A 14,924-nucleotide genomic window follows, 5' to 3' on the forward strand; every position below is an offset into this window, starting at 1 on the left:
ATCGGACATTGATCGCAGCATGGAAATGTTTTATAGATGCAATGAGCTTTTTCACTGTTGCAGCTGGAAGTGGATCAGAACCAGCCATCAGTGCGTTTCCCTCCAGGCGGCTGAACGGAGCTTCCTCTGCAGTAGCAGTGTTTCTCCAGCAGGGGGTTTGGACTTTAGGATGCAGACCAGAACCACAGGATGTGCCAAAGATCCATGAGCAGCTGGACCACATTGGCTGTGTCAAAATATCTGTTTTACACATTCTATTAATCATTTAAGGTTTTCTTTCTCAGCTGGAGTTCAGAGGTCAGTAAAAGTGTCCAAATGGTTTCTTGCTGTTTATGTAAAATCCTGTTTGAATATTTTCTTTTTATCTTCAGGGACACTTCTCTGATCTCTCTGCGTAATAAATACGTTGTTTCTGTTAGGCAGCCTGGACACTCGGGTCGTTGAATCCTGAAGGATGGAGGCCGTAGAAAGATCTGCAGGTTGACTTTCGGTTGATCACTGAACCTTCAGCCTGTTTTCTCGGACTGCAGACTCCTTCTTCACGGCTTGGCTTCATGTGAACTAATCCGAGCTCTGCCATCTTCTCTGCAGATGTTCAGCTGATGCTGCTGGTGGAGGAAGATCCTCCTGAAGACCAGAGTTCTGATGCGGACCAGCCGGATCCGGAAGCCATCTGCATTAAGCAGGAACAGGAAGAGCTGTGGAGCAGCCTGGAGGAGGAGGAGGAGGAGCTCCCTCCCTCTGAAGACGCGTTCCCTTTAAATATAGTCATTGTGAAGGGTGAGAACGACGAAGACGACGATGAAGAGAAACCTTTGTTCTCACATCATCAAGCAGAAGATGATCTTCCAAGCAGCTCAGCTGACCAAACGAAGGCAGAAAGTGATGAAGAGGACGGTGAAGTAGCAGGGTCCAGCAGAAGGTTTGACCACAGCATCCACAGAGACGCTCTGAACTCTTCTGAGACCGAGGAAAGTGAGGAGTACGACGGATCGAAGCGCAGCGAAGCTGACCTGAAGCCCTTATCGGGTTCTGAGTCCGGAGCCGAAGACGACTGGACTCCTCCGGGAAACAAGACCTTGAGCTGCTCCGAGTGCAGCAACCAGTTCGCCAGCAAGCGCTCCCTCCAGAGACACATGACGGGTCATTCCATCATTCGTTCTCTGAACTGCAACGAGAAGCGGAAGCAGAAAGACATCAGTTCACCAAGTAAAGATCAAACTGCACTGAAATATTTTAGTTGTGACTGTGGGAAAAGTTTCACCAGGAGAACCGATCTGAAGATCCACATGAGGATCCACACTGGAGAGAAACCCTTCTGCTGCGACGTCTGTGGTCAGAGGTTCAACCAGCAGGCCCATCTGAACCAGCACACCAGAATCCACACTGGAGACAAACCATTCTGTTGTGACGTCTGTGGGAAAAGATTCAGCCAGAAGGCGCATCTGAATCGGCACACAGTGAGCCACTCAGGGGAAAAACCCTTTGAGTGTGACGTGTGTGGGCAGAGATACAGCCAACAGGCCAACCTGAACAAGCACAGGAGGAGCCACACTGGGGAGAAACCCTTCGGATGTGATCTGTGCGGACAGCGGTTCAGCCACAAGGAGTCGCACAAAATCCACATGAGGCTGCATTCAGGAGAGAAACCGTTTGGCTGTGATGTTTGTGGACAAAGGTTCAGCCACAAGGAGTCCCTGAAGATCCATATGAGGACACATACAGGGATGAAGCCGTTCGCCTGCGAAGTGTGCGGACAAAGGTTTGGCTACAAGTCCAACTTAAAAATACACATGAGGCTCCACACGGGTGAGAAACCGTTTTCCTGTGATTTTTGTGGACAAAGATTCATCCAGAAAGGAAATCTGGACAAACACACAAGAGTCCATGTTGAAGGGAGGGGCGTCTTACTCTGAGCAGCAGAGCAGACAGGCTGATTATGACCGCAGGGCGGCTTTGATAGTTTGTTTTAGACGATGTATTGTTCTTGAATCGATATTTATTTCTGTTAATAAAATGTCCTAAAATTAGTACTTTGATTTATGTTTTAGTTGACAGCTAATATAAGTTTGAGACATTACTGACAATAAACCAATAGTTAGTTTTATGAGAGGCGTGTTCGGGATGTGGCGGTGAGTGGAGTGATGAATGTAACTCAGAATAAATAAAAACATTCTGAATTAAATAAGAGTCCTAAAAACTGAAACATCTGAACATTCAGCCGAAAGAACATGATTCTAGTCCATTTGCATCTGAACTGGTCTGAGTGGAAAAGCCTGCAGCGTGTTGGATAATGGCTGGATGGTGGCGCTAATCAGCCTTTGCTTTGTTCATGTCACCAATTGGCAACTGTAGCAGACAATGTTCTGTTTGCGTTTTTTTGGCACTGATGTTCCTGATACACATGAACGTAACGTCTGCTATTTTGGCTAGCAGAGCTGATGTCAACTGGTTGCCATGGCAACAGGTGTGCGGTGAAGCCAATACATTTAGAAAAATAAATTAAGTGGTTTTGAGTTCTTCACCTTTTTCAGCACTTTCTTCATCTTTAGCAACTTAAAGAACTGACAGAAACCAGATTATCAAGACGTTGCCGGTTTCCTCAGCTTTAATCTGACTTTCTGTAGCAGGATTGATTCCTGCTCACCCTGTGTTGGTGATAACTGCGCAGTAATGGCGCCTGCAGTAGCTGTGGCTAGTGTTAGCAGCTAACACGCTGTGTTAGTAATGCACATCCATGTGGTCACCATGGTTACACCTGGCTGCTCCAACCTGCACAAGAACTGTAAATGTGTTGATGCTTCTTTCATGCGAACGTCACACCCAAAAATCACATTTTCCAAGAAAAATACTTTTTATTTCATTATAAATCCACATATTTGTGTCTATGAAAGCATAAAATTCCCATTTCACATGTTGCAGTGGTTTTTTTCTCCTTGTTGTGGTCGTTTGTTTCGTTATGGTTAAAGTAAATTCTGGGTATCAAACGGCTGAAGACTGTTAGGTGGATGTCACATACAAACACAGACACCGTCAGACAGCAACAGGGGAGGGAGGGGACAACGCAACATCTGCAGCCATCTTTTAAATCCACTTCACACATTCGCCGTCGGTTCAGGCAGCTGCAGTTCCCCGAGGCGCTCCTCAGAGTTTTTATGTCCCAGACGGAGCAGCGTCCAGAGTGTCCGTTTGTCCCCAAAACAGAGAGAGGGAGGAGGGATGAAGAAACGTCTGGAGGTCAGAGGTCGTCCTTCCATCGCTTGTTTCTCAGGCCAAGGCGTCCAGCTGGAGGCGCTGCTCCCACAGTAATCCTTTGGCATGTGACCGTACAGTGAGGAGAGGAGCAGCGGCACCAGAACTTCCTGGTTGGATCGACCCGGAGTTCTGCCAGAACCTCACTGGGTCCAGAACATCAGCAGGCTGAGACCCGGACCGGATCTGGACCGGAGGCGATTCATCACAGCCAGAACACCTGGAGGAGGGGGGGAACGGTTAGTCTCCATAGCAACAGGATGGAAAAAGTATTCACACCCCTAAATGTTCAGAACCTCACAGGCTGCCTGTCTGCAGACTGAACTTTGACTAGGCCGTTCAAACCCATGGATCTAAACCATCCCATAATGTCTGGCTGCATGTTCAGGCTGGTGATCCTGCCGGACAGTGACATTTGACCCCAGTCACCTGTACAGGTGTGTGTGTGTATGTCCAGGTGTGTATGTGTGTGTGTGTGTGTCCAGGTGTGTATGTGTGTGTGTCCAGGTGTGTATGTGTGTGTGTCCAGGTGTGTGTGTGTCCAGGTGTGTATGTGTGTGTGTCCAGGTGTGTGTGTGTTCAGGTGTGTGTGTGCCCAGGTGTGTGTGTGTGTGTGTGTCCAGATGTGTGTGTGTACAGGTGTGTCCAGGTGTGTGTGCTCTCACCTCTTCCTCCTCTGAGTGTGAAAAAAATCTGAAAACAGAAGAAAGAATAAAAGTAGAGTTCCACGCAGAGACCTGATTGATTGATCATGTCCTGACGTTCAGAAAACCTTGACCAGTTCAGGTCAGAGGTCATTATCTTCAGTCATCAGAGCTGCACTGTAAACTGTATCTTTGAGTTAAATTGAAAAAGTGATGTTTTTAATTCCAACATTTCGACTTTAACTGAATAAATTTAGTGAATTTAATTTATTACATGAATCACTGGACAGAAAGACTTGAGGCTCTGTTGAGGAAAAACTATTTAGTCCTTCCTGACGTCAAAATAAAAGCCTGCACCACGTCATCAGCTGAAGAACACGGAACCTGCAGTTCCTGCAGCTCACCAGCAGGGGTCACCAAAGGACAATACCTCACGATTTCTGATGGGAAATCTGAGCGCAACGTTCATTTACCAACAAGTCTTGCTGAGGCCATGAGGCGAGTGGGGTCAGAGGTCACCTGTTTGTCTGAACACAGATGTCTAGAACACAGGAAGTGGATGAATCCACTGTGTCTTCTTCCTCCTCCTCCAGCTGGAGTTTTATCCCTCCGTCTCTCCGACTCATCTGGACGTTTGTCTGGTTGCTTCTCTCTGCAGCCCGTCAGTCATCCTCCTCTTCCTCCTGAACTCTGGCTGCGTTTGTCCGTCTGTCTCTCTCCTCATGTTCATCCACAGAGAAGATTAAATGGCTTTAATTTTAGTTGTGGCTTTTCTCAGGCAGCTGCTGGGGGAAGCGATAGATGTGAGAGGCACCGGCCTTGGATTAGACCATTTTCTTTATGCAGGAGCAAGATGTAAAGCAAATAAGACATGCCACGATTTCTCTGTGCCACGGCTCCAGCAGGGGGCGCTGCGTGATTAATGTGAGCTTTGTACAAAACTGAAGCAGCAGCCGATTGTTTCACTGCAGAGACAAACAAGCACCAGAGCTAGTGCTAGCTAACTGTCCGTAAGTTGGCCTGCGCCTGGTGTTCACCTGAATGTTTCATCTGAGCTGAACTGATTCAGTATGAAGAACTGATTCATTACGAAGAACTGATTCATTAAAAGAACTGATTCATTGTAAAGAACTGATTCTTTATAAAGAACTGATTCATTACAAAGAACTGAGTCGTTGTGAAGAACTGATTCATTGTGAAGAAATGATTCAGTATAAAGGACTGTTCTGGACCTGAACTGCTCAGAAGCAGTCGGACTGCCTGCCCCTGGAGTCACTCCACACAGGCTGAGTCAGACTTCATAGGCGCAGAGAGAGAGTCTGCACGCTGCAACATGACATCACTATATATTATTATTATTATTATTATTATTAGAACCAATCCTGGAATACTTTGGTGATGACAAACATCTTGCTAAGCTCTACGCTCCAACTCCCACGATGCTCTGCCTCCATCTCTGCCTGCAGTAACAATGCAGTGTTTATACTGCCCCCACATGGTGGCACCATACGCTGCATCTCATCATCACCATCAGGAGCAGAACCGGTTCTGTCTGAAGAGCCAATCCGATGTGATGCTCCAACAGGAAAACAGACGACAACAAGTTACAACCAGAACCAACCGTCTGGTGTTGGACTGGACCCACACGGATCTGGTTCTGATCCAGGCCTGGGTCTCTGTGGAAGAGTTTCAACTGATAACATTGAGGATCTGCTGCTTCTCTCCCATGCAGTGGGACCAGGGGCGCCTCCAGGAATCTTGGGCCCCCTGACAAAAGCTTACATTGGGCCCCCCTGACCAGCTGCTGTTACAATTTCTTGAGTCTATTTGACCCATAAAAAGCGTCACAATTTTAAAGTCTTGCATCTGCCTTGCTTTATTTGGTTCAATTCTGATAACTAGTACAATGTTTACTGCTCATGAATTTAACATCCAACAGTCCACATCCAGTATGCAAGTAGGTTGTTTANCCCAAAGTGGGTCCTGGAGGCCTGGCATCCTGCATGTTTTAGTTCTCTCCCTGGTTTAACGCACCTGCATCAAATGATGGCTCGTTAGGAGGCCTAAGAAGAACATTGACAAGCTGAAAAGGTTGTTACAACCACCAGGGAGAGAACTAAAACGTGCAGGATGCTGGCCCTCAAGGACCGACTTTGGGGTTGGTAGAGATATTTCAGTAATCTAATACAAAAAATTTAAGCAACCTACTTGCATACTGGATGCAGACTGAATTTTACTCTTGCATGTAAAATTCATGAGCAGTAAATATTGTACTAGTTATCAGTATTGGACCAAAGAAAGCAAGTCAGATGCAGGCCTTTGAAATTGTGACGGTTTTGATGGGTCAGATAGGCTGCGTTCACACTCCAGCCTGAAGTGACTCAATTCCGATTTTTTGGCAATTCCGATTTCTTCCGCCGGGCCGTTCACATAGCCAGTAAATGCAACCTGTATGCGTTCTGCAGTGTAAACGGGCAAACGACCTGAAAGTGTCCCGTATGCGCAGTAGAGGGCGCCATAGCGTCAGCATTCTCAGTGTTCTGCCAACCGCCATAAAAAGAAGAAGTGCTCAGTGTTTAGTAAACATGGAGGCTAACGGTGGAGCTTAGCTTACATATTTGAAGTTGTTATCTGGCCGGAGCAACATATTAAGGACTTAATCCTCATATAATCCGTCATGTTTGTTGTTTTTCTTCCTGCTTGCCTGAATCAGGAAGCAGAATAGTGAGATTTGTTGAGAATCAGTGACGTTCAGTTCGGATGGATGCGGCCTGGACGTTATGGTCGCATTTGAATCGGATACGTATCGGATATGGGTCACATTCGAAAAGAATCCGACCTGTGCTGTTCACACTGCCATGAAAAGATCAGACACAGGTCACATTACGTCAAAAAAATCAGAATTGGGTCACTTCAGGCTGCAGTGTGAACGCACCCACAGACTCAAGAAATTGTAACAGCAGCTGGTCAGGGGGGGCCAAGATTCCTGGCAGCTCTGTATAAATTTTCAATATAATGAACTTTTTATTTCCAAAACTGAACTCGAGTCCTATAGCCCAATCAACATCCAGTCTGATCACTTTAATCAGCTGATCTTATCTTTTATGCCACAGCACTGCAACGCCACTGGAAATTCTGTCCCGGACTAACTTGGTGCTATAGTCAGTGGTAGATTCACCTGCACCATAAAAATTTTTATGCAGGGAGTTTAGTCTTTCTAGGTTCTGCTTAGGTAGAAAAGTTTCTTGGATGCACAGTACGTCACAAATTTCCAGAAGTTTATCCACCACAAGACGACGTGATTTCTCCCCCTCTGTATGATACTATGTTAATGTTCATTTATGTATGAGGAATTTCCGTGCTATTGAAAACAGTTATTGTTTTGTATTGTTTTACTGATTACTGACATCAGCTCCAGTAGACGCATCTCGTCTTCTGAAATCATTTCCATCTAGGCCCTTGGTTCTTTAAGCAGTGCTGCTCACAACAGTTCTCCAGAACTGTGCAGTGACAAATATTTGCTCGATGTATTTCCTGGTTTTCTAAATGAAGTTTGCTCCAAGGTTCTGATCCGTGACCCGTTCTGCCTGGAAAATACTTCTGGGTTTACAGATTAACTCTGTGTTGAAACAGCGGTTAATGCAGGTGAACTCTAACATGGTTCTGCTGTTGCAGCCTGGTTAGCCGTCCTGAGGCTGGGTTCAGAACCAGAACCGGAGCTGCAGTCACCTGAAGCCACAGCAGCGCCTGCAGAGCTGCCAGCGGGGAAACGGGCCGACCCGGGAAGCCAACGAGCCACAGAACCAACGGAGCGTTTCATCAAAACAAGCAGGTGGTTCTGACCCAATCTCAGATCCCGATCTGGATCTTTATCTCCAGCCACATTCTGCTGCACAACAACAACAACAACATGGCCGCCACCAGCGTGTGGCAGGAATAAAGGTCGAACCTCCTCCAGTTACTGAAGCCGCTTGTTCTCATGATGCTCCACTGATTTCATGAACTTCAGGCGCCTGCCAGTCTCAACTCTGATGATGATGAAGATAAAGAGGCAGAGCTCCTCCTGAACAGGTGGAACGGTTCTGGAGGATCCATGTTGGTGCTGTGGAACGTTCCACTGGGTCGGTTCTCCAGGTTCCTGACTGCCCTTTATGTTCTGATGCGTCTTTAACTCAACCTGCCGCCATATTTCAACATTCAGAGACGATTTCTGTTCCGTCTGTTAAATGGAGAATTAACCAATCATACCGCAGCAACCTGTGGTGAAAACAACTTCCTGAAGTTCAAACCGAGCATCAGAGGACAAAAGGAAGTTCAATGGCTCTGATTGTTGTTGGTACCAGATGGGCTGGTTTGAGTATTTCAGAACCTGCTGATCTGCTGGGACTTTAACCCACAACTGTCTGTCAGGTTTGCTCTGGAAGAAGAGATACGCAGAGAGCAGCAGGAGATGGGAGGAGAATGGGCCAGCCGGGTCCAGATGGTAGGAAGGCAACAGGAGCCCAAAGAACCACTGGCTCCTACCAAGGTCTGCAGAGGACCCACAGGAACACGAGACACCAGTTCACACAGAGTCACTAGAACAGGACTAGAACTGGACCAGAACAGGTTGGGAAAACATTGCCTGATCCGATGATCCCGTTTCAGCTGGCTGGGTCACAATTTGGTGGAACCACATGAAAGCATGGGTCCAATTCAGGTGGGGGCGAGGATGTCAAGGAAAGGGGGTTAACTCGGTAGTTTGGACCCATCAGTACCAAGTGAGCATCATTTAAACCCCACAGCCAACAGGGGGACCTCTGACGGCTCCTTCCAGGAGGTGAATGGACCAGCAGATCGCCTCTAACAGGGTTCTGGAACATGACGAGACGAGTTACCTTCAGCAAGGAAGTGGCGTTTTGCTCGCAAGGAATTTGATTGGCAGAAGACTGTCTTCACTGATTGGCCTGAGGATCTACATCCACAACATCTCAACCACCTCAAAGAGAACATGGTAGCAGGCCAAAGGTGAGCCACAAATCAACCAGCAACCAACAAATGTACTGAGAGATTTCAGAGAAACTGGCCATCCAAGAGTTCACACGTTAAATCCCGTCATAGGAGCATCTGCTGCAGCCGGCCACCCACATTCCCCAGCCAACGTTCCTGCCCATTCTCATGCCCACAGAGTGAGGAAAACTCTGCTAATGGCACTAGAGCCGAACCAGACATTAACCTGATGGAGTGACACATGGCAATGGAGAAGGGATTTATTTAATCTGTTTATAATATAAAATCTGGGTGGGGCGCGATCCTGAGCCCTGTTCAATGGTCCAATGGTACTGATGGTGTACAGTCAGAACCGGTTCGGGTGGCGCTACTGCCACCACACAACACAGTCCAGATCAGAGGACACAAAAAATGAATGCTGCTCACAACAAATACGATACATACTAGTGTGTCACATTTGGGTTCAATCCTGCCAGCCCAGTGACAGTCCAAGTGGCAGTGGAGACGCTGTACTGAATACGCCGAACCATAAAACAGTGCACCGTACCAAACCGACCCAGTTCAGCAAGGTTCAGTAGTGATGGGGGGGGGGGGAGCCAGGGGAATTGGTTTGACTTCCAAATGGTCTGAAAAGTCTCAATCTAACCGAGAACCTTTGGTGGATTATCACGAATGTCCAGCAGACAGATATGCAGCATCTTTGTGGTGCTATGTGTTCATATGGGCCTAAATCGGTAAGGAGACGGTTCTGACACCTTGGTAACTAAATACCAAGAAGAGTCAGGGTGGCTCTGAAGCCAACGATCCAGACTAGGATCCCGATAAGTGACTCTCATCACCAGATTGGCTTTAGAGGTTTATCCATCCCAGACTTAATATTAAGAAAAAAAATCATATTCCATTATCTGATTTCAGAGTGTGTGTCTCTAGGGGTTAGGGTCAGTACACCTTTATGACAATGCAGGGTAACGTTTCAGAGCAAAATAATTAAAAACAGAAAACCCAGAAGTATTCACAGCCTTTGCTTGACCCTGCATTGACCCGCCTGTGGAAGTTTGGTCCATCCTTCTCTTCTGATCTTCTCCTGCTGTTTTCAAATCTCTTCAGTTAAAGTCTGGACTCTGATCAGGCCCCTCTGGGACATTCACAGATTAGTTCTGGTTCTGGAGTCTCTCGATTCTGGGTCAGATGCTGAAAATTAACAGTCGGTCCAGATCCAGCGGGTTTTCATCCAGGATGTCTCTGTACATTTCTGCATTCATCTTTCCCTCTATCCTGACAAGACTGTCAATTCCAAAGCATGATGCTGCCACCACCATGTTGAGATGGCATTGGGCTGGCATTCTCATGTTAGGAATTAATATTTTTAGGCAGAATCAGTTTTTAATTTTGACATTTAGTCCTTTAAGCAATTAATATATTATTCATGTGTTTTATGATAAATAACTATTTTCTGAAGAACAGTGTGAGGACAGGGATGTCTGTGAATCTGGGTGGAAGGTTCGTTCCTCCAAGTTACGGGTTATTTTGTGAATCAGCTCAGAAAACAGACGTTGCACCTGCAGCTAAAGAGGGAAGAGCTGAACAGATTCTAGGGGAAAGGTTATTATGTGATGATTTGGTCTCTGAATAAAAACTTGTTGGGGCTAAAATATCAGGTCACTTCAGGCATTTTGCTGTCAGATGTTCTGAGAAGTTTGATCCCAAAGATATATATTGATATTTAATAAATATGATTGATTTTTTTTTACCTCTTTTTGTGCTGGTTTAATCCTTCGCATAAGAATCCAGGGTGATTTATTGTTCATAACACTCCAAACATGACATCTGGCATTCACACCAAAGAGTTCAGTCTTTGTGTCATCAGATCAGAGAGTCTTGTTTCTTCTGGTCTGAGAGTCCTTCAGGTGCCTTCGGGTGACGCCAGACGGGGCGCCGTGAGCCTTGGGTGACGCCAGACGGGGCGCCGTGAGCCTTGGGTGACGCCAGACGGGGCGCCGTGAGCCTTGGGTGACGCCAGACGGGGCGCCGTGAGCCTTGGGTGACGCCAGACGGGGCGCCGTGAGCCTTGGGTGACGCCAGACGGGGCGCCGTGAGCCTTTCATTAGGGAGTGGTTTTCTACGTCGTTCTGGTTTGAGTTCCAGTTGCAACAGGTTTTCATCCAGAATGTTTCTCTACGTTGTTGAATTCATCTTTCCCTCCATCCTGACTAGTCTTCCACTTCCATAGCATGGTGCTGCTATGGAAGTGGTGTGATAGATTGCTGCAGAGATGGCTGTCCTTCAAGAAGGATCTCGTCTATTTACAGAGGAATGCTGGAGCTCTGACAGAGTGACCATCGGGCTCTCAGTCTCCTCCCCAGGTTGCTCGGTTTAGACCAGGGGTGCCCAAAGTGGGTCCTGGAGGCCCGGCATCCTGCATGTTTCAGTTCTCTCCTTGGTTTAACGCACCTGGATCAAATGATGACTTGTTAGAAGCCCTAAGAAGAACATTGACAAGCTGAAAAGGTTGTTACCACCGGGGAGAGAACTAAAATGTGCAGGATGCCGGGCCTTGAGGGCCCACTTTGGGCACCCCTGGTTTAGACGGTCGGCCAGCTGCAGTTAGAGTCCTGCTGGTTCCAAACTTCTTCCACTGACCAGTGATGGAGGCCACTGAGGTCACAGGGACCTTCAAAGCAGCACAAATGCTTCTGGATCCTTCCCCAGATTTTCCTGTAGATAATTCTGTCTCTGAGTTGAATTTATGACAGTTTAACTGAATTTAAGATGTAAACAGCTCCATGTGGAGCTCCATCAACAAAATATTAAGCAAAGGATGCAAATGCTTTTCTTGATTTTCTATTGCTTACGAATTTGCAAAAAAAAAAAAAAAAAAATCAAACTTTATTCCACATTGTCACAATGGGATGCTTATGTGTAGAATTTTGAAGAAAGAGATTTATTAAACTGGAAAAAGGCTGCAACATAAAATGTGGAAAAAGTGAAATGCTGTGAATATTTTCTGGATGAATGTATCTGAAGATGATTTATGCCTCGTTTCCACTGAGCGGTACGGAACGGATCGGATCGGAGCGGTTCAGTGAATTACAGCCACATCTACAAGGGCGTGGCTTCAACCGGTTCTGTCCCAGTCCGCCCAGCCAGATGAGTCTCTATTTGCAGACATTTTTTGGACCTAGCTGGGTATTGCAAACAAGCAATTTGATTGGGATCTGTCGACTGACCCGTAGATTTACATCAACTACATCTAACCACCATTTTTAATCTGCAGTGAGACGAGACGAGCTTCAAACCAAACCTTTTGATCAATTATGGCAGAAGAGAGTGCTCAGCGTCAACTGGACAGGCAGCCAGCAACAAACAACATTAATCAACAATCTGCTGTATCGATGGCACTTAACAAAACGTAAAGCTTCTTGTTGACTGTGTTTCTATGACTTTGTGTTTTTGTTTTTATGATGTAAAGCCCTCTGAAATGCTTCGCTGCTGAAAGTTGCTGCACTAATAAAATTTGATTGATTGATTAGATATACCAAATATGATATGTCAGACATTCTCTGACATTAGATATGTCAAAGAAACTGTCCGCCCACAGCCATCGTTGATGCACTGACCACAGCTGGCCCACCTTCCTGCCCACACAGTGAGGAACACGCCGCCATCTTGGATAGAACCAAAGTAGACATTAACCAGCCAGAGCAGAAGTCTCCAACCTTTTTCAGATCAAGATACTTTTTCCCTCACCAGCCTCAGAGTTACATTACATAAAGATGTAAACATTATAACTGAAGCTCCATAGACAAATACACATCAGTTATAGCTGAAATTTTTAAGTGACAGAAAACATAAAGCAGCTCCTTCTGCAGTGAGTTTCCCTTCCTGCTGGCAGTGAAGGCGGACGCTCTGTTCTTCTCTCCTGATCCCTCCCCCGTCAGCTTTTGCTGTCATGTCCAGTAATTTAAGGATATTCTCTGTTGAGCCTCTCTTTGCATGTTTTCTGAATTCCAAATCATGTATCTGGTCAGCTGGTCTCTCAACGCAACGCATCAAATTTTCTCTGATCAGACTGGTCCAAGGAGAGTCGTCTGTCCCCAATGGACACATGCAGCTTGAAACATGACTGATTGTTGGAGGAAGTGGAAGATCGTGTGTCTGTCCTTATGGTTGGTTGAGGATATTGATGATGTGTAAATAAAAGGATTTTTGAGAATAGGATTCATGCATTTTGGAGTTGGCGGTTACCTGGCATATCAAGAAACTCGGAAAGCGTCTGCAGCTGTTGTGGCCACTGAGCGGTGAACAGGCAGACTCAGAGCCACCAGAACCACAAACTGGACACGGGTCTTGCCGAGAGTCGCCAGATCCTGGAACTTGCTGACAGGATGGAATTGGTCTTGGAGAAATTCCTGCTTGGCTTTATTGAGCGAGTTTGTTTGGCTGTTTGAATTTTGCCTTTGAGATGAACCGGTGAGACTCTAAGTTAGACCGAAATTAACGGAGCAAGTGGGACCCAAAACAATGGGCTCCCTCTGCGTCGGCCTGGCAGGCGGGATATCAACGCTCCTGGAAGGAAACAGGAAGTTCTGCTGCCACTACCGACCCTTCTTCCCCCGTGCTGCCACTACCCAGCCCTTCCCCATGACGTCTGCAGGCCTGAATCAGCTCTACCAGAGATAAACTCTCCATCACTTATGAAGGGCCGTGGCTGGGAGGAAATCAGGGTCCTGTCAAATACAAAATTAATCATATTGTATTTTCAAAGATTGGTTTTAGCAGTAAAAATTTAATGTTCCTCCCCAGACCAAAAAACCCTGAACCCCCTGAATCTGCATGAAATGGTTCCTTCCTGCTTGGAGCGTTTGATGGTGACGCTGTTCAGCTGCAGTCAGTAGAAGCTGCAGCTGAACACAGCTGCCACGAAACGACTGTGGCGGTTACTATGCTGCTACGAAAAGTTATAAAGCCAAGTTTTCAAAAAAAAGTAGAGAGAGAGAGAAAAAGGCGAGAGTGTTAATTTATAACCCAGTTTTTCTCCAAGAGAGGTGAGTAGACTGTGAGATTATTAACCAGTTAGCATAGTTAGCTTAGCTACAGACTACTGTTTGCCTCCATTTCACAGCATTTAATGAATTAAGGAAAATAAAAATTACATATTCATATATTTAACTTGTCCCTTGTACCTTCAACCACTTAACAGACGAGACAGCAGCAGTTCTAACCCGTCCTCTCCTAAGTGAAAATAAAGCTGCAGTATTTTATATAAATATTTTTTCACATATTTTTGGGGCCACCCTTAGCAATGCATAGGGAGAGCAGTGACTGACTTGCGAATTAAGCTCTCCCTATGCATTGCTATGGGAGGCACCTATTGTATTTCCATATATTTCTGAAGAATGTCAGACCTCAGTGCACATCAGTTTCTCTCATCGCTGTTAATACTGTGAGCAAGGTAGAGATATGAATCGCGAGAATATTGGAGACGACAAATAGCCCTCTCATACGCTTCAAACGGTTTTCCAATACGCGTCACGGATCCTGAACGGGAAGGGGTTGTTCGAAGTGCTTTTAATGTGAGAAACAGGCTGGTTTAAACAGAGAACTCTCTCACCCTCTGTCACCAACAGCTGCAGGGGATTAATATCAGCTTTTATTATCTTTTTCCCTCGAGTTAGTTATAATATTAGATTAGAAGATAATAGAAGATATATTATTAAAATGTTTTCAGAATTTTGCTAGGGCTTATGGTTTTTTGTCAGGGTCCTTCAGACCGACGCTGGGTGTCTCACAAGTATAGAAACTCTGTCTCCAGCATCCTGTCTGACAGGGAGAGCCAGCACAGGTGCAGATAATTAATTACCATAGCAACGGGTCCCAGAGAGAGGCTCACTAACAGGTGACAGGTCCCATAATGCATTGTGGGAGGAATACATATTTCTTGTGACTATTAATATTTGGCTTAAAGAAAATTATTTCTCTGAAATTTTGAGTTGAATTAAAATCTTTAGTATGAAGGTTTAAACATTTCGAGAAATAAAC

General features: G+C 45.9%; 2 protein-coding genes across 2 annotated transcripts in view; one reads left to right on the top strand and one right to left on the bottom strand.

The window, feature by feature from the left end:
* The window catches only part of LOC106964152 (zinc finger protein OZF-like), a 7,383-nt gene extending 4,862 nt beyond the window's left edge, over window positions 1–2,521 (top strand). Inside the window, exon 2 of the mRNA XM_015059475.1 lies at window positions 592–2,521. Coding sequence (XP_014914961.1) covers window positions 592–1,916 — 1,325 coding nt within the window. The 3' untranslated portion in view covers window positions 1,917–2,521. The remainder of the gene's footprint in view (window positions 1–591) is intronic.
* Window positions 2,522–2,835: 314 nt separating this feature from the next.
* The window catches only part of LOC106964151 (leucine-rich repeat and fibronectin type III domain-containing protein 1-like protein), a 95,932-nt gene continuing 83,843 nt past the window's right edge, over window positions 2,836–14,924 (bottom strand). The window contains exons 11-12 of the mRNA XM_015059474.1: window positions 3,918–3,945; window positions 2,836–3,472 (exon numbers count right to left, since the gene is read on the bottom strand). The gene's annotated coding sequence lies outside the window, so the exon portion shown is untranslated. The remainder of the gene's footprint in view (window positions 3,473–3,917; window positions 3,946–14,924) is intronic.

This window comes from Poecilia latipinna, unplaced genomic scaffold (assembly GCF_001443285.1).
Source record: "Poecilia latipinna isolate Pla-1442-1.1 unplaced genomic scaffold, P_latipinna-1.0 Scaffold1630, whole genome shotgun sequence".
Classification (NCBI taxonomy): Eukaryota; Metazoa; Chordata; class Actinopteri; order Cyprinodontiformes; family Poeciliidae; genus Poecilia; species Poecilia latipinna.